The 18,668-nt window shown below is 44.6% G+C and overlaps 1 protein-coding gene across 17 annotated transcripts in view; it reads left to right on the forward strand.

The window, feature by feature from the left end:
* huwe1 (HECT, UBA and WWE domain containing E3 ubiquitin protein ligase 1) overlaps positions 1 to 16,633 on the forward strand; it is a 39,434-nt gene extending 22,801 nt beyond the window's left edge. For 9 of the 17 annotated variants that reach the window (XM_085781930.1, XM_085781932.1, XM_085781938.1 and 6 more), the window contains 34 exons: positions 50 to 222; positions 311 to 450; positions 630 to 705; positions 948 to 1,046; positions 1,151 to 1,278; positions 1,365 to 1,524; positions 1,911 to 2,139; positions 2,243 to 2,421; positions 2,513 to 2,602; positions 2,932 to 3,092; positions 3,209 to 3,251; positions 4,035 to 4,406; positions 4,622 to 4,832; positions 5,108 to 5,232; positions 5,322 to 5,542; positions 5,658 to 6,049; positions 6,220 to 6,862; positions 6,978 to 7,698; positions 7,805 to 7,896; positions 8,495 to 8,651; positions 8,753 to 8,885; positions 9,113 to 9,315; positions 9,427 to 9,662; positions 10,755 to 10,857; positions 11,387 to 11,536; positions 11,655 to 11,900; positions 11,994 to 12,111; positions 12,201 to 12,341; positions 12,431 to 12,718; positions 12,858 to 12,963; positions 13,686 to 13,803; positions 14,911 to 15,092; positions 15,469 to 15,659; positions 15,779 to 16,633. In XM_085781930.1, the coding sequence (XP_085638056.1) occupies positions 50 to 222; positions 311 to 450; positions 630 to 705; positions 948 to 1,046; positions 1,151 to 1,278; positions 1,365 to 1,524; positions 1,911 to 2,139; positions 2,243 to 2,421; positions 2,513 to 2,602; positions 2,932 to 3,092; positions 3,209 to 3,251; positions 4,035 to 4,406; positions 4,622 to 4,832; positions 5,108 to 5,232; positions 5,322 to 5,542; positions 5,658 to 6,049; positions 6,220 to 6,862; positions 6,978 to 7,698; positions 7,805 to 7,896; positions 8,495 to 8,651; positions 8,753 to 8,885; positions 9,113 to 9,315; positions 9,427 to 9,662; positions 10,755 to 10,857; positions 11,387 to 11,536; positions 11,655 to 11,900; positions 11,994 to 12,111; positions 12,201 to 12,341; positions 12,431 to 12,718; positions 12,858 to 12,963; positions 13,686 to 13,803; positions 14,911 to 15,092; positions 15,469 to 15,659; positions 15,779 to 15,881 (6,730 nt within the window). In that variant the 3' untranslated portion in view covers positions 15,882 to 16,633. The remainder of the gene's footprint in view (positions 1 to 49; positions 223 to 310; positions 451 to 629; positions 706 to 947; positions 1,047 to 1,150; positions 1,279 to 1,364; positions 1,525 to 1,910; positions 2,140 to 2,242; positions 2,422 to 2,512; positions 2,603 to 2,931; positions 3,093 to 3,208; positions 3,252 to 4,034; positions 4,407 to 4,621; positions 4,833 to 5,107; positions 5,233 to 5,321; positions 5,543 to 5,657; positions 6,050 to 6,219; positions 6,863 to 6,977; positions 7,699 to 7,804; positions 7,897 to 8,494; positions 8,652 to 8,752; positions 8,886 to 9,112; positions 9,316 to 9,426; positions 9,663 to 10,754; positions 10,858 to 11,386; positions 11,537 to 11,654; positions 11,901 to 11,993; positions 12,112 to 12,200; positions 12,342 to 12,430; positions 12,719 to 12,857; positions 12,964 to 13,685; positions 13,804 to 14,910; positions 15,093 to 15,468; positions 15,660 to 15,778) is intronic. The other 8 variants (XM_085781936.1, XM_085781942.1, XM_085781943.1 and 5 more) reach the window with 7 other exon arrangements.
* Positions 16,634 to 18,668: the final 2,035 nt, after the last annotated feature.

The following is an 18,668-nucleotide window of genomic DNA, read 5'->3' on the forward strand; positions in this document are numbered from 1 at the left end:
ATAAAATCAGTCTTAATAACTGGCGTTTCTTTTCCGTTATTTAATTTAGTCCCAACATGGCCAACACAGTGAATGCTGCTCTGAAGCCTTTGGAGACTCTGTCCCGCATTGTTAACCAACCCAGCAGTCTGTTTGGGGGAAAAGGAGGCTCCAGCAAGAACAAGACTGAACATGATACTGTTGGCACTGCCAGGGACAGCAACAGCAACACTCAGGACCAAGGTATTGACATGAGCCCAATAAGATATTTCAAAACTCTGGCTCCAGTGATTTCCACGAGTCTCTTGCTGATATGTAACATTTATTCCAGGAGAGGCTGGTGAAGCAGAGCCAGTGGAGGGCAACCACAGGGTGCAGGGAACGGACAGCGACCTGATGGATGGAGAGGCGGAGGGAGACACTGTGGTCATTGCTGGTCAGCCTGAGGTGCTCAGCACACAGGCTATGCAGGTAATGGACGTTATATTACATGAAATACGTGAATTGTGTTTGAGCACATTGCCTGTAACCTCAATGAGTACTAGTCATCATATCAGTGGGTATAACCAAAGATACTCAAGTCCAAGATGATGCACCCATTCCTCCCCATTTCTGAGACTGCATTTACATATCAATTTCTGTGCTTACAGGTAGAGAATGAGTTGGTGGATCTGATTGATGAGCTGTTGGAGAGAGATGCTGGCACTGTCAACAGCACAATAATAGGTAAGCCGACAAACTAATCTGTGAGGAGTGGACAATTAACAAGTAGAATAGTTGTGTACACACCTTCTAACCCTCAGTGGGACAAGTGCTTGGTACAAAAAAAAATTACAATAAAAGAACGCCTGCACTCACAGTTTCTTATAGTTTTATGAATTTTATGACATGAGATTTGTCCTTGTGTTGCAAACTGGCAAAGAAACAAGTGTATCACTTGCTATTGTTTATTATGTTCTGTCATCCAGTGGGACGCAGCGGTGAAGATGAATCACAAGAGGATGTGTTGATGGATGAGGCCCCCTCTAATATCAGCCAGGCTTCCACTCTTCAGGCCAACCGGGAAGGTAAGACCTTGACTCATCAGAACATCACTTGCTTATAATGATAAATAACGGAGGCTTCGGTCTAAGATCTACATGTAACGGATGGTGTTTCTCTCTTTCATCAGACTCCATGAACATACTGGAACCAGAAGATGAGGAACACACACAGGAGGAAGATTCTAGTGGCAGCAATGATGATGAAGACAGCCAGGATGAAGAGGAAGAAGAGGAGGAGGAGGAGGAAGAGGATCAGGTATGGATTAATGCAATGAAATGCAGTAATGAAGTCTTAAAATTGCTGCTTAGCATTAAGACTCACGGCTGCTACTTTCCTTGAAGGATGATGAAGAGGGTGATGAGGATGATGATGATGAAGGTTCAGAAATGGAGTTGGACGAGGATTTCCCTGACATCAACGCAGCGCCGCACATCCGCTTCGAAAGGTTTGACAGGGATGATGACCTCATCATAGAGTTTGACAACATGTTCTCAAACAACGGTAAGCACAATCATGTCGTACTAACAACCATTAAGCATATATTTTAATAAATGGTAAACAAGGTTTTGAATGAAATCTGTCGTAATGTTAAATACTGGGCTTCTGTTTCATATTCATACTGCTCTTTGATTCTAAAAACTCTTACCTTCGTCATTCTATTCCTAATATGACAAGTCAATTTTTAAGTAATGGCTCAGTTGCAGCATGCACAAAACCAGGGCTCTGAAACTAGCTCAGCTAAATGGAAAGTGTATGTTTTTGATGTTATCAATTACAAATGTGTAGATAATTTTCATTAGTTTTATTTTTCCTGAACTATACTTGGGGTTTTTGCCAGGTTTCCCCCTAATGTCTGCCTACTGTTTTCTGATATTTTTTTCCATCAGCTGACATCCCTCCTTCCCCAGGCAACATCCCCAGCTCCCACCCACTGATGGTGCGCCATGCCGACCATGGTTCCCTCACCCTAGGTGTAGCAGGCACTAGCAGCCGCCTAGCACAGGGCATGGGTCGCAGTCAGCGGACTCTGCGCCAGCTCACTGCCAACAGTGGACACACCATCCATGTCCACTATCCTGGCAATCGCCAGCCAAACCCACCTCTCATCTTGCAAAGGTGAAAACATATTTTTTGGTGCCATGGCACAAAACATATTTGTTTGCTTTGTTTCAGTGATATTGATTAAAACGTCTTTCCCTCCTCCTACTCCCTCCCTTAGATTGTTGGGGCCGAGTGCTGCAGCTGACATTTTACAGCTTTCCAGCTCTCTTCCTCTCCAGTCTCGTGGTCGTGCCCGCCTTTTGGTGGGAAATGAGGATGTTCACATCATTGCTCGTTCTGATGATGAGTTGTTGGATGACTTTTTCCATGAGCAAAGCAGTACTGGTGGACAAGCAGGTGAGAATTACTATAAATTATCATTGATAAAATGGTCTTCTCGTCTAGTACCAGCCTGAGTTCCTAACATGTTTGATCTCTCTATGTCCAGGCACCCTCTCTAGTATTCCCACTGCGTTAACTAGATGGACAGATGAGTGTAAAGTGCTGGATGCTGAGAGTATGCATGACTGTGTAGCAGGTAAGTTGGTTGGAGACTGGGAACTCAATTAAGATTGATGAAAATATTTCTTGAACACTTAAAGGGTTACACTTTGTTATAAACCGCACCAGCAAACAAAGGTTGACATACTCAACAGTCCAAAAGACAAAGTCAATGTTAGTGAATGATAAAAAAAAGCACATTTAGCTGTAGCTACTTCTTTATTTATGACCAATATTTTTCAATGATTTAAATCGTGAGCAGCAAGCATCTTGTATTAACCTTAAGGGCCATTGACTGTGACTTTTCACACCTTCAGTTTACAGCCACAACCCAGAAAGAGTTCTGACATCTGTGTTTGCTTACAGTGGTGAAGGTACCCATCCTGCAGCATCTGGAGAGTCTACGAGATGAGGAACTAGAGGAGAGGAGGGAGAAGAGGAGGCGGCAGCTGGCTGAAGAAGAGGAGTCGAAGCAAAACGAGAGGAGGGCCTCTGGAGCTGAACAGGCCAGGGAACAGAGCCTACAGGTCTGCAAATAATACATTTTTTGGCTGTGTAGGAGGGAGAGTTTTCAAACATAGAACTGTGTGTACCTTTTAAGCGTTTTATTTATTTTAGCTAATGTAATTTCTTTTGTCCCCAGGGTTCTGGACTGGGGACAGTAAACGGTGCGGAGAACGCTGCAGGTACTGACATCTCTAAAGATCTTTTTTTGTTTGTTTGTTATTGTGTTTTTTCCCTCCCTCACTGTTTCTAAATGTTGAAATTCTTGGACACCGCCTAAAATGGACACATCTCAATGATGGCCCCCAAAGGCAAGCTGCCAGAAAAGCGTGCTGTGGGATGAGGTAGTAGTTTGTATAGTTTTAGGATCACACCAGATCTGGGAGATAACTATACAGTCTACTGTCTTTCTTATGGCAACGCCATACCGCCTCGGCATCTTCATCGGCTGGAAAGGACATCCACTCCTAACGTGCAAATATCTCAGATAATTATGAGACTGAAAATAACTCATCATTACTGTATCAAGTACCTAATTCCACATATTTACATTATATCACAATATTGCTCCTCATCTTGTTTGTCAGTGGTTTTCTCGTTGGCTGTGCTGTGGTGAGGTAGTAAGTTGTGTTGTTGTTGGGGATCAAGATAATGCACCCCATTCAGGAGATAACTATACAACTTACTGCCTTCCTCAGCAGAAGCTATTGGCGTCTGTGTAGAAAATAATCCTCTGTTCTCTTTGGCAAAATTGTGTATAGGGAAAATGTTTTCTGTAATTGTTATATAGTATAATTGCCTGCTTGGAGAAAAAAAAACATTAGTAGCTAATGGTATAGAAATAGGTTTGTAACGAGTATTTCAGCTTTTAAAACCTTGTTAACTGTGCTAAATCACTGAATTCCTGTAGGGAATGCTAAGCGGAATCCCTGTCGTCACATAAGTTTTCTCTCTGGATCTTGCAGAGGGTGAGCAGGCGCAGGGTGGTACAGTGTCATGCCTGGACCCGCCCAGGGTCTCAGAGGGCTTCCTCACTGCTCCCCCGTCTGGAGAGGTCACTCCTACCACACCTGCTCCTCATGAACAGGCCCTAGTCTCCCTGGAGACTGCGATCAGTCAGCAGGTCCACCAGCCTATTGCTGACCTGTTGCTGGCCGATTCACGTGCCAGCTCACTGGCTGCTCTGGCAGGGGCAGGGCTCCCACCCTTGTCGGCAGCTGACAGACCAAACAGTGAAGCGGAGGCATCTCAGATGGAAATGTCCCCAGCACCCACAATCGGTGAGAGAGTCGGAGAAGGAGGAGGAGGAGGAGGAGCAGTGGATGAAGGCAGGGAAGGTAGACTAACTTTGAAAACTATCCTTTTACAGACTGGCCAACAGTAAGGACCCACATCAGGAATGTAAATGATGTTGTTGATCCTGGTTTATTGTGAAATATTTGGAACTCTTCTGAAAGTCTTTGAAGTCAATCACGAAAGGAGTTTTACTACACTGCATCGACTCACAGCTTCTTGAAGCTCACCATCACTGTTTTTCCCCCCTTTTTCTCAGCCTCCCTAAGTCCAGACATCGTGGAGACATCGGAGCCTGCAGTAGTGGGTGTGTCACAACTGGAGGGGTCACCCATGGATACTAGCAGCCCTGCCTCTGCCACTCAGGAAGAAGCTGCTCCCAACCCTACTCAGACCACCCAGCTATCTCAGGAGCTTTCTGGTAGTGGGGAGAGTGGGCTGACTGACCGGCAGACGGATGCAGAGACTGGGTTAGTAGTAGTAGTTTTCTCCATTTCAGATCAAATTCAGTGTCAAAGGTTTTGTGAAGCACAAAGAAGTAGATTCCATTTGATTGTTTTCAAGTAGTCTGGTACATCCAGTCATTTTAACCAGCTGTTTGCCAAAACAAAAGGATTTTGTGCTTCCATTAAATCTTCACTTCTAAGCAATTCCAAGTGTTATGCTGTTTGAATCAATAAACTTTATCTTCACACACATTTTTGCTAACTCACAATTACCTTTTCGGGTGTTCTTATTTTTATAGCTCTACATCTGTGTCATCTCCTGGAGAAACGATGCCCAGGAGTGACAGTGCTGACAGCCAGTCTCAGGCCATACAGGAAGAGCCCCTCCCATCGACCAGCAATGATGAGGAGGACCCACTTGCAGGTAAAATGAATTACTACTGTATTTTTTGCAGTTTCTTGACATTTCAGTATTACATTTCATAATGTTGGTGATGGTTTTTCCCTTGGCAGGCATCAGTCTGCCAGAGGGTGTGGATCCCTCTTTCCTGGCAGCTCTTCCAGAGGACATCCGTCGTGAGGTTCTGCAAAATCAGCTTGGCATCAGACCACCCTCCCGTCCACCTGCTGCCACCACCCTGCCAACCACTACTGCACCTGTACTGGGTGGACCAGGGGTTACTGAGGTCAGCCCTGAGTTCCTGGCGGCATTGCCACCTGCCATCCAGGAGGAGGTGAGACTCAGACAAAATGCTCATCTTTAGATCTGCTAACTGGGGGAAAAAAGATAAAAGTTGAATGATTTCCATGTAAGTCACATAAATCTAAGCGTGCCATTTATCATTCTAGGTTCTTGCCCAGCAGCGGGCAGAGCAGCAGCGCAGAGAGCTAGCCCAGCAGCCTACACAGGGAGACACCCCTTTGGATCCCGTCACCTTCATCCAGACGCTGCCCTCAGAGCTTCGGCGTAGTGTCCTGGAGGACATGGAGGACAGTGTGTTGGCTGTCATGCCCCCGGACATTGCAGCTGAAGCAGCTGCGCTGCGCAGAGAGCAAGAGGCACGCCAGAGGCAACTGATGCATGAGAGGCTGTTTGGCCATAGCTCATCTTCAGCTCTGTCGGCGATCTTGCGTTCCCCAGCCTTCACCAGTCGGTTAGGGAGCAATCGTGGCGTCCAGTACACCCGGCTGGCTGTGCAGAGAGGAGGCACGTTTCAGATGGGGGGAGGAACCAACCACAGGTGAGAGAATACAGTCATACATTTTGAGAATTGTTTTAGTTTTTTTATTGAAATAGCAATAGTAAAAATGTGTGTGAGGGATCTTAGGCATTATTTAATATACCAGGTGGTCTTATTATCCATTGTTGACAGGTGACAAACAGAATATGCATTTTCTTTTGTTTCCCCAGACCATCCAGTTCAAGTGTAGACTCCTTGTTGCGTCTGCGCGGGCGACTGCTGTTAGACCATGAGGCGCTGTCTTGCCTGCTGGTTTTGCTTTTTGTGGATGAACCGAAGCTCAACACCAGCCGTCTACACCGTGTGCTCAGGAATCTCTGCTACCACTCTCAGACACGTGGGTGGGTCATCCGCAGCCTGTTATCCATCCTGCAACGCAGCAGCGAAAGTGAGGTGTGTGTGGAAACCTCACGTCTAGAAGACTCGCGCGGCAAGAGGAGTGCCCAGGGCGGCTGTGGAGGAAAAGGATCAGCAACCCCCTCCCTTCCCACTTCATCCTCCTCGTCCTCCTTAGAGCTACTGAACAGGGTAGAGTCTCGCAGCTCCAACCAGCTTTCCTGGCTTTCTGTGTCCATGGACGCAGCCTTGGGCTGCCGAACAAACATTTTCCAGATTCAGCGAGTGTCAGGTAGGAAGCATGCTGATCGACACTCAGCTGGGGGCTCTACAGGATCTGGAACACTGGGAGGAGTGTCAGGTGCTACTGCAGGAGTCACATGCGCTGGGGGTGGAGGCTCCACTGTCCACATCCACCCACAAGCTGCTCCAGTGGTCTGTCGACATGTGTTGGACACACTTATCCAGCTAGCTAAGGTAAGGTCCACCTCCTCTCATCTACATCTGCCACACTATATATGTATATTTCATGCTGTTAGAAGTCAATCAGGTTATAATTTAAATCCTTTTTGCTTCTTGTTCATGCCTGCAGGTGTTCCCTAGCCACTTCACCCAGCAGCGCTGTAAGGATCTTTCAGCATCGTCTTCTGACCTGGACTCCCGTCTTTGCTCAGGCTCCTCTGGGGGAGGAGGTGGAGGTGGGGCCTCCAGGTCAGGGTCGCAGTCCCAAAGCAACCCCAGCTCCCTTGTCTCCAACACCCAGAACTCCTTTGGCTCCTCTGCTCTCACTCCCCAGTCACTGGGTATCTCCACCGATTTTTGGGACCTGCTGGTCAAACTGGACAACATGAATGTCAGCCGCAAGGGCAAAGCCTCAATGAAGACAGTGCCTCTGGGGGGCAGTGCAGAGGCTGAGGGGGCCCAGTTCAGCCTGGAGACCTCCCCTCTAGGTCAGCTGATGAACATGCTGTCCCACCCAGTAATCAGACGGAGCTCCTTGCTCACTGAAAAGCTGCTGCGTCTCCTCTCCCTCATATCCATTGCCCTGCCTGACAACAAGGCCACCGAGGTGCCTGCTGGACACCCAACCCCACAGGCTGCCAACTCCACCACGGCAACCAGCTCAGGAGCCACAGCCTCAGTCGCAACACAGGGCATGGCATCAGTGGGCTCCACCCAGCCCACTGTGGCCGGCCCAGGAGCCTCTGTAGGAGCTGCAGCCCAGGGCACATCCTCAGGGACAAGTCTAGCAGTCTCTCAGACATCCTCTACAACAATCTCTATACCCACGTCCACTGGAACAACCTCTACAGGTAATGTTAATTTATTCCAAAATGAATTGCCATCTGTTCAGGCATTAGTGTAAAAGAGATAGCAGTAGAAAATGATGTACATTTCTGGGTTTGTTTGTCAAAACAGGGAAACAGAGGGGCTCTATTGTCAGTATAGAGAGTGACAACAAGATGGCCTCCTCTGGACTCACGGAGAAACAGCTTCAACTCTCTGTGGAGGTACAGTATATTGTAAAACTTGTCGTAAGATCGCAGTGATATTATATTAATGTGGATGAAATTTCATTACTGTTCATGAAAGAGTGCTGTGGCTCTGTGATTGTACTTCGGATTTGCTGAATGTTACTAAATTAGTTGCAAAAGATACAAATTATAAATCTGCAGCCCAAGCACTAAGCATTCATAAAGATGGTCTGATGAAAGAGCTGTGGTTGATCAGAAACATGAGCCCCATAACCTAAGGCTGCAAAGTTCTTGAAAATGTATTTTATCACTGTTCAGACTTGTGTTGGTGGAGATAGCCTGCGAATGCATTGTGACATCCATAACAACCTAAGACAATTTTGTTTGTTTGTTTTAGGTTGTTCACATTCCAGCTGTCACAAATTTTGTATTTGTGACACAATTAAGTAGCCAAACAGATCACTTAGTCAATAGTTAGTGACCCAGCAAACATTATGTTGAAAGTCACACAAATGGGGTTATCATTTTGTGCTTTGAAAATGAAATCAAAATCATTAATTCTTGCTCACTGATTTCAACAGTGTCTTAAACCTTGAAATACTAATCCCTGAGATTTTGTCCTTCCTTCTGCAAGGTGTTGACGTCTCACTCGTGTTCAGAGGAGGGTCTGGAAGATGCAGCCAACATCCTGCTGCAGCTGTCCAGAGGTGACGGTATCACCAGAGACACTGTGCTCAGACTGCTGCTCAGTGGAGCTAGACACCTCGGATACACTCTCTGCAAACAAATTGGTCAGTGCTGGGCAACTATACGAATGCCAGTTATCTCCCCTACCCCCACAATGCAGTTCTGTCTCTTTTCACACATAAATTAAATATTTCCTCCCCCTCAGGCACATTATTGGCCGAGCTTAGAGAGTACAACTTGGAGCAGCAGAGACGGGCGCAAGCCGATTCACATTCCCCAGATGCTCCTCCAGAGGATTCCTCCATCACAGCCAGGCTCAAGGGCAAGATGACCAGCAGGTTGGCTTGTTATGCCTGTAGATCACCCAGTGGCTGTTGGTTGCCAACACACAACCTAATGTCCATGGGTTTGCTTCAGACTGGCAAATTATTTATTTACAATTATTTATCTAGATAAAACAGTTACATTTCAATTGACATTACAGTTAAATGTGATTCACAAAGGTGGATTTCTCTTTCGCTACAATTTCCTTTACCTCGTGTGCATCTTGTTGGTTGCGACACAGGTTTGATGGGGCAGAGAGTGTAGTGATAGTGGCTGCCCAGAAGCGCACACTCGGCGGACGTGAACTACAACTTCCCTGTATGAGCTCACTGACCTCCAAGACATCGACACAGAAGTTTTTCTTGCGAGTGCTGCAGGTCATCATCCAGCTTCGTGAAGACACGCGCCGCGCCAACAAGAAAGCCAAACAGACAGGTCGATTAGGTAAGATGATGCTACATTCACACAATATTCTTAATGTATGCGTACAGTGATGTGATGATCTGCTGAGAGATAATAACCCTTTTCCCTCCCCTCCCCCCCCTGAATGGCCAGGCTCCACCAGTTTGGGCTCAGCCAGCAGCATTCAGGCAGCAGTGCGCCAGCTAGAAGCCGAAGCTGACGCCATCATCCAGATGGTGAGAGAGGGTCAGCGGGCACGCCGCCTCCAACAGGCACCCCCACCCACCGCCTCCTCTGCCTCTGCCGCCGTCACCGCCGGATCTTCAGTGGCGCCCCCCCATGCTCCCACTGGTGCTGCCCCCCCTGCTGGCACGGCTGCTGCTGCCACGGTTAGCATGGGCTGCACTGACAGCAGGCATACTCCTACTCACACATTTACACACCTAACAAAGGGAATCGTTTGAAACGAAAAATAACATTGACATTTTAGTATGACCATCGCAATGTAGGTATATGAAATACAAAATTTAAAAAAGAAATAGAGAATAACTGTGATGGTCATTAAAACAGATGCTATGAAATGCCTAAAAGCTACTGACATGCCTCATTTCTAATTTGGCTTTGCCTCTACTGGCTTTGTGCGTTTTGGAAAGTCCTAAGCCATCACATAAGTTGTTATGCATAGCTGTTTATTTAATTTTGTATTGCATTGTATAATGTGTTAACAATATAATGCTGCGGTGTAGGGATGCCCCAATTACTTTTTTTTCTTGCCACCGGCACTGATCATCTATGAGTGTGACCAGCCATTTTTTGCATGCATTGCTGCATTGCAGATGCCGTATGTCAGTCTCACATGCTTCCAAACATTTTATAGTGACCTGTCGCATGCTGGTGAATTGAACACAGACACTCTATATTTGGTGTTTTTTTAGGTGATTGGAATCGAGAAACAGAAATCCTGATCTACCATTCACATATTTTCGATAAGAAAATCAGTCAGGGCATCCCTAATGCACTGTGCAGTCAGCCTACAGCCTGCTACCTCAAGTGGTAAATGCATAGTGACAGCATCTACAGTGCTGCCATGATGAATATTGACAGCCCCAACAGAAGGACAGATGTGCCAGTGATCCACTGCATTCTACATCAGTGTCTTTGCATTGACTTGTTCTACTGCCGAAATGATCTGTATGTGAATGTGCTGCCTGCTCCAAACCGTTTGATCCATTCCATGGGCGTTGTCCGTTTGCTGGCTGATGTGGCTTCATGCTTTCGGCCCTCCCCCCCTTCCCCTTCTCAGTCCTGGTTCCACTCCTCTCTCAGAGGATCATGGGAATGTCATTTTGCATGGCGATATCAGTCATTTTGGATTGCTATGAAAAAGAAAACTTGCGTTGCTCATTAATTCTTCCATGTTTTTTTTTCTCCCTGTTGTTCATCCTCTGTCACTCTGGTCCTTCCTGATATGGTTTCTATAGTCTGAAGTGCAGTCTATGTCAGAGACCCAGGCAGCCCAGAGAGATGATTCTCCAATGGATGTGGACCAGCCCTCTCCTCTAGAGCAGGACCCTGCACCTCTGGGTATGGCTTGCTTGCAAACTGCTTATGACAGTTTAAACAGCTGATTTTTGTTGCACCTTCTTTGATATACTAAACTACTACTGCCCAGAATTGTTTCTAGTTTGTTTTAGTTTAGCAGTTGTGGATTGAATTTCAAAATACTAATTTAATAAATCACTGTATTGGGAGGTTCTTCATGACTTTGTAAACACCGTAACCAATAAATTATTAATTGTTGCACTGCTGAATAGACACTTGGTTTAACCATTGTGGTTTATGCTTTTAAAGGAAAAGGTAGAAATGTTTCAACGGCTTTGCAATGGCGCATATGAACATGAGTACGTTTTTAATCATGTAATTACTGAGTTTGATTGAGATTAATTGCATCTGAAATGAGAAGCAACAGTAATAACTCTGGCAATTATAATCTTGATTGACAAATATGGGCTTTTTAATCAACACCAAAGCAATGTTTTAAAAAATATTGAGCTTTTTTTTCCCCTAAAAGCCATGCAGTGGTTCAGTGTACATTTGAAATTTCTCTTGTTAGATGAAGAGGGAAATGGCCAGTCAGAGAGTGAGGAGAGACTCCCAGACCTCCCTCTGCTCAGTGAGCAGCTGTTGTTGGATGAACTATGGGACATGCTTGGGGAGTGCCTAAAAGAGCTGGAGGAGTCCCACGACCAGCATGCTGTACTGGGTAGGTGGAATTCCCCTGAGGAAATGCATTTTCAGCCATTATGTGTGACTGATGTTTTATATATGTTGGATCTTAATTAAGTAATCTTTGCCTAATTATATTTTCTTTATGTCTTCAGTTCTTCAGCCTGCTGTGGAGGCCTTCTTCCTAGTCCATGCTACTGAGCGAGAGAGCAAACCTCCTGTTCGGGACACCCGGGAGAGCCAGCTCTCACACATCAAAGATGAACCTCCTCCATTGTCCCCGGCGCCCCTTACACCTGCCACACCTTCATCTCTAGACCCATTCTTTTCCAGGGAACCATCCTCCATGCACATCTCCTCAAACCTGCCACCAGACACCCAGAAGTTCCTCCGTTTTGCTGGTGAGCCTTAAAGATTTTCAGTAAGGAGTAATGCAAAGCTTTGTCATATTTTGTAGCACACTAAATGTAAGACTTGTTCTTTTTCCTTTTTAGAAACTCACCGCACAGTGCTTAACCAGATCCTGCGCCAATCCACCACTCACTTGGCTGATGGGCCTTTTGCAGTACTGGTTGACTACATACGCATCCTGGACTTTGACGTTAAGAGGAAGTAAGGGGGTCATCTTCAGGTCCTATCCAACACTGTCTAATAGAAGGTTTTGGTAACTGAACCTCTGGTCTTTCTCACCATCTCTGCAGGTACTTCCGCCAGGAGTTGGAGCGACTGGATGAAGGCCTGAGGAAGGAGGACATGGCCGTGCATGTGAGGAGAGATCACGTGTTTGAGGACTCCTATAGGGAGCTGCATCGCAAGAGCCCAGAGGACATGAAGAATAGGCTGTAAGACTTCATCGGCTTCCTGTCCATTTTTCCTTCCTCAGTTCTAAACAGTTGAACCTGATCCGTACTCTCTTCCCTATGTATCACAGGTACATTGTGTTTGAAGGGGAGGAGGGCCAGGATGCTGGTGGCCTGCTGAGGGAATGGTACATGATCATCTCCCGTGAGATGTTCAACCCCATGTATGCCCTGTTCCGCACTTCACCAGGTGACCGGGTCACCTACACCATCAACCCCTCATCTCACTGCAACCCCAACCACCTCAGCTACTTCAAGTTTGTGGGGCGTGTGGTGGCCAAAGCAGTCTATGATAATCGGTTACTGGAGTGCTACTTCACCCGCAGCTTCTACAAGCACATCCTGGGCAAGAGTGTCAGGTAGTGGCGGTCACAATCACAAAACATAAATGTGGAGGGCGTGTTCTTATTGCTAAGTGTTATTGCTTACTGTACTTGAGCAGTAAGTTGTGTTCCTTATTTAGTTGATAAAATGTTTGTATTTCTGTGGTATTTCCAGGTACACAGACATGGAGAGCGAGGACTACCCCTTCTTCCAGGGCTTGGTGTACTTGCTGGAGAACGATGTGTCCACACTGGGCTATGAGCTGACATTCAGCACAGAGGTTGGCATCTGTTCTCCAAATGTTCCAATTAGCTTTAAGTGGAAAATTGATTCTCAGTCGTATAATATCCTTAACTGTTCAAATTGGGATTGGGCCTCAAGGGTTGCCATTTGCCTTATATTATCATTAAAGAGATGATTTGAAGAGGGGTTGTGTGAGCCATGCATATCTATCTATATGCCTATCTTCCCTTCAAAGCAGCACTTTCCTTTGGTACTTCATTTTTCTTTACTATTGACCTACCCATCCCTTTGCACAAGTGTCTCTACAGTGCACACTGTGTGAATCAGAAAGAGCTAAACGTCACTTTGTTGTGATTGTGAGTTAAAGCGCTGAAAGTATTCTACATGAAGTTAAACAGATATTGGATTGTTTCTCATATTCTGTAAAAATATCAAAACTGTTTTTTCCAGCGGCCCTGTGCACAGCAGCACATCGCTCTGCCTCTGTGCCTGTGCTTCCAGCTGCCTCATAACTGCAGCGCACTGATCCAAATATGCTGCAGATAACACATCGACTATGCATGACTACCTCACACAACCCTCAGTTAAATATCCCAAACTGTCTCTCTGAATAATTTCTGCAAAAGTGTCATTTGAAATTTGATGACATTAAAATAACTCATGTTACTAGAAACCATCTGTGACTTGCAGTAAGATATTCAGCTGCAACTCTGCAAGATGTGTTAGATTGAAGTCTGCGCATGTCTTCTGTGGATGTAGGTCCAAGAGTTTGGTGTGTGTGAAGTGAGAGACCTCAAGCCAAATGGAGCCAATATCCTGGTCACAGAGGAAAACAAAAAGGAGTATGTGCATCTGGTCTGCCAGATGAAGATGACAGGTAAGACTGGCTATGTTACCAAATCAGTGAGCAGTGAGCAAATGCTAAACATTTTTATTATTAAATTGTTTATTTATTTAACATTTCATGTCACCTGTATTTCTTGTGAGCGAGAATCCATCTAGTCAAGCTCCAGGAACTCCAGTGGTTCAAATCAATCAGCATCCTGAGGGAGAAGCGGCTCGCAGCTGTGGCAGTCACTGTTTTAGTTTTCCTAAGATTTACTTTTTTGTGCAAATTTTCCTTTGAAAGATGAAAAGAAAATATCTACAGCACAAGTCACTAATAAGCAGACTGTGGTCTGGATTCAGACCCAGATACCATCTTATTGGAACAGCAGATATAACCTATAAATTGCTGATTGAGTACATTTGTTGACAGACTGTTTCTTTTAACCATTGCAGCTTTTCTACGGCCTGGTCACATGGCACTACTTTTTAAATCAGTCAGTGAGAGACAAATGTCAGTGAGAGACAAATGTTGGAGAAAGTGTAGAGTGGGGTGAAAGCGGGAAAGAAAAACAAAAGGATGTGTTGTTTGATCAGACTAGTTGCCAACTTATTGGTATTAACCTTGAAGAAAAATTCAGTCAACCGACACTGTTTTGGAAAATGAACTGTCATTTTTCAAAAATTCTGTTTTATAGTTATTATAGCTGTTATCTTTCCTGATATGATAACAAAAAAATGTATGTAACCAACAAATATTATATGCGCAATGTGGAAAAGCACCTGTCTTTTCCCAAACAGTTGCTGACGAAGCCTTCCCAGATGGTTCTGTGTAAGAAACCATCTGGTGCATCAGGTTAGATGATCTCAGTGATGCACAAAGAAAGCACTAGGTGGCACCACTCTTAAATGTTGGACTGATCAATATGCAGCAAGGAGCCAGTGGTGTTTGTCTACGTAAGATGGCTGATTTATCATAAGCAGCGTCCTCCAGCTGCTACTCCAATGTATTATTCAGTGAAGAATTGAATTTTCAGCCACCTAATTGAAAATGATTAGCCACCAAATTAATCGATAACTCAACATTTTGTTACAGCCAGGTAAAGAATATTGTGTTACCAGAAAGATCCTTGAATGAATATAAACACTTGTTTTCTAGGTGCAATCCGCAAACAGCTGGCAGCCTTCCTGGAGGGATTCTACGAGATCATCCCCAAAAGGCTGATCTCCATCTTCACTGAGCAGGAGCTGGAGCTGCTCATCTCAGGCCTGCCCACTATTGACATCGATGACCTCAAGGCCAACACTGAATATCACAAATACCAGTCCAGCTCCATCCAGGTATGCACAAGCTGAGACGTTTCGATGGAGACCGTCCACCCACTCCTTAGAGTGTGAGAGAGAACTGCGCGTGTTCAGAGAAATCACACATGACTGTGCCAGGTTTCCTTACCTGGGTAGTTTTGCATTTTGAGATTATTTCTGAATTCAATTGATGTAGCCAAATTTTATTTGGGGAATTTGCTTTTGGTAAATAACTGTGATTTCTGGAGCACAGACAGTTCAATATATAGTCCTGCATTTCACTTGCTAACACTGAAATGCTATGTAAATGAGCTGTGTCATCACCAAAACTCCAGACTTGGCTGCATACTGTGTGAACAAAAATTTTATCGGAACAGATTTATATCTTCTTCTTTTTTTTGAATAACTTTAGATTCAGTGGTTCTGGAGGGCCTTGCGGTCCTTTGACCAGGCAGACCGGGCCAAGTTCCTACAGTTTGTCACTGGCACGTCCAAGGTTCCCCTTCAGGGTTTTGCTGCTCTTGAGGGCATGAACGGCATCCAGAAGTTCCAGATCCACCGTGACGATCGCTCCACTGACCGCCTGCCATCTGCTCATACCTGGTACGCACAGGACAATTTTACAAATAAACAAAGAAGATTACAATGATAAGTGATGGTAAACATTCTGAAAAGAACAAAACAATGAAAATGTAAACTTTCCGCTCTTTCTCTTTCCGCAGCTTTAACCAGCTGGACCTCCCAGCCTATGAGAGCTATGAGAAGCTGAGACATATGCTGCTGTTGGCCATTCAGGAATGCTCAGAGGGATTCGGACTGGCTTAAACTACGAGACTCTTAACAAACTCAGACATGCATACAAACAGTTGATTTAGATCTGCCTACACCTGACACATTCACACTGATAACCTTTGAACGCACGCACGCACACACTATCATAGACATTTCTGGATTACTTGTTGAATGGCCTAGACTTACTGGTTTCTATTCCATATAAAACAGATAAAACCAGCAAGTGAAACGGACTGATTGACATTGCATACAACACAGAGAGCCTCATGTTGACACAATTGTGTCTCCCTTCCCAATTTAATGGCAAATGCAAGAGCGAATTCAGAGGATAAAACATGGACTAATATAAGAGACGTTTTCTTCATTTAGTTTGATTTCTCTGTACAAAAGGTTTGGGAGTTTATTATGTTTAATCTTTTTTGTTCTCTGGCTGTGTAAAAAGAAAAAAGAGAATGTTGTTTGAACAGGATGGTTATAAAACCTTTGGGGAAAAAATGTTGGTGGTTTCTTGTTGCAAATTTGTGACCTCACGCCTTGACGACGGGGAACATTTTTATGGGGGGTATATGGATAACTTGAGAAGTTTTGGAGATATTCACAAAAATGCACTTTTCAAAGTTTTGTGGCATTTTTAAGGAAGGATGGTACAAAAAATGAAGAGAAAACCTGAAGGAGATAAAACATTAACCATAAACTCTAGAGTATTTTTGGCTATTAAATTGCTGACCCAGCCTTGAGCCTTTGAATCAGAGTGGAATAACTACATGAATAAATGCATAAAATTGCGTCTATTGTCTCTTTTAACGATGTTTTACCTGCAGTGAATTCATTCCATCAAAACCAAATGTGACACTTCTGTGTGTAATCACACCAAAATACTAGTTAATTATCAGACAGAGCTCAAAAAATACTTTCTATTGACTTTCAGTCCCATCAGCTTCCTCCCCAGTGATTTCTGTGACACGTGAAATCAGGCCCACAGTCAAAGCTCGCACTGATCCCAGCAGCAAATCAGACAAACTGTCCTTCATGACAAAACCACTTAAGCATAGTAACATCATGTGTTGACTGACATCGTCCTAGAGCACGATTCTGAAGCGCTGCCTGAAGTCTCTGGGATTAAACGATCAGTTTGAAGCCTAATGGGAGCTCACTGCTGCAGCACTACTGTCATTTCGCATGCCGACACTGACCTAGTATGCCCTCCAGTTCTAAAAACTATTCTGTATCTGTACCGTTCACACAAAGACCACAGTGTCCCTTCTTTGCTTCTTGTTCAGTACTGATGAACCAAAGACGAGTGGGGGCACAGACGAGGGTTTCTTGTCATGCTTCAGGACACAGAGTATTAAGACGGAGAGACTTGTCATAGGTATCTGCTCATGTTCACATGGCACGTCACGGATAAATCATCTTCCCAGTCGACAGTGTGACACAGCATAGCAGGAAAAGTACCGCCATGGTTTACTGGGACCCTAAATGAAAAGCAGCCATCATTAACAAAATATGTTCACCTGCTATGACAAGCACATTGTCCTGAAAAAAAGGTTTTTAACAAGATGAGACTTGAAAATGAAGCTGTGATCTGCCTCTACTGTAAGGGGGAATGGGTTAACCAGCCTTTCCTAGACCTGTCAATTTGTTCTTCCTGTAATAATTAATTCAGTTGGACTTCACTGTTAAAAATGTCTGGCAAAGAAAAGTAGCTTGTAAGTGGAAGTTGAGTTTAACAAGGTTGTTCAAGAGTTCAAGACAACCATACATTTATAGATTTACCAAACAGCACAATAATTTCCAGTCTTTTGTAAATGGAAATGTATTTATTTTTATATGCAAACATTCAATGAAATATGCAACGCTAACTGATGCTAGCTAGGTTACCTAGTGGCAGTCTACTTTGTAAGGATCATATGCCCGTATTACATTTATTTATAAAGCACAATTTAGAAACAATAGTCAAAGTGCTTAAGGGTTCACCTGGAATATGCAACACGGAAACAAAAACATCAGACTAACTGTACCACCGAAAGAAAAGGAAATACGAGTTGGTGTTGTGTAAAATTAAATTATTCAGTGGTGTAGTCCACTTTGATTAGTGATGTTTCAGTCTCAAGTTGATTAATACTTTTGTTATACCTGAAAACACAAGGTAGCCTTCATTTATATGGTCTCCCGCCATGTGATCTGTGGATGCAATACTAAGGATGCCTACTAGTTCTTGCTAAAAGACTTAGAATACAAAGTTTACTAATATAAACTAATATAAGTAGTACACTGTGAAACAAATTGTTTTCATCAAGAAAATATTCAATGTCATCATTGATCTGAAATGTTTTTCCTCTTTCTGGGTAGCCACAGTTTGTAGGTCTATCCAGTTTTGCTCCTTGCTCTTCTAGTGACGTTGGTGTGTCTGCAGCTTGCACCTGTAGTTTCCTCTTTCTCTCTGAGCGCTGTTCTCTCTTTGTACCTGCTCTTGCGTGCTGAATTTGTTCCACATGAGAACCTGCTACAACATTGGAAATCCCCCCTCCCCCACCCCCACTCCCACCCCTCTCCCCACCACCACTGCTGGTGTACCTCTGCTGCTCGCCTGACCCTCCCCCACCCCCAACCTGCACACCAGTTGCAGAATAGGGAGCGTCCATGTCTGATTTGGTGTGTGCTGAGGCGTGGTAAATGAAATTACAGTGCTGTCATGCAGGGATTTCAGACCCCCAACAGTAAGCCCTACTTTTACAGTACATTGGCCAGCCAGGGTTTTGGGGGCCCCATCGCCCACCCACCTCTTCTTCATGTATGAAGCACAGATGCAATTTTCTA

The sequence above is a fragment of the Trachurus japonicus genome, chromosome 7 (assembly GCF_045865225.1).
Source record: "Trachurus japonicus isolate A0001 chromosome 7, Traja_1.0".
In the NCBI taxonomy this organism is placed as follows: Eukaryota; Metazoa; Chordata; class Actinopteri; order Carangiformes; family Carangidae; genus Trachurus; species Trachurus japonicus.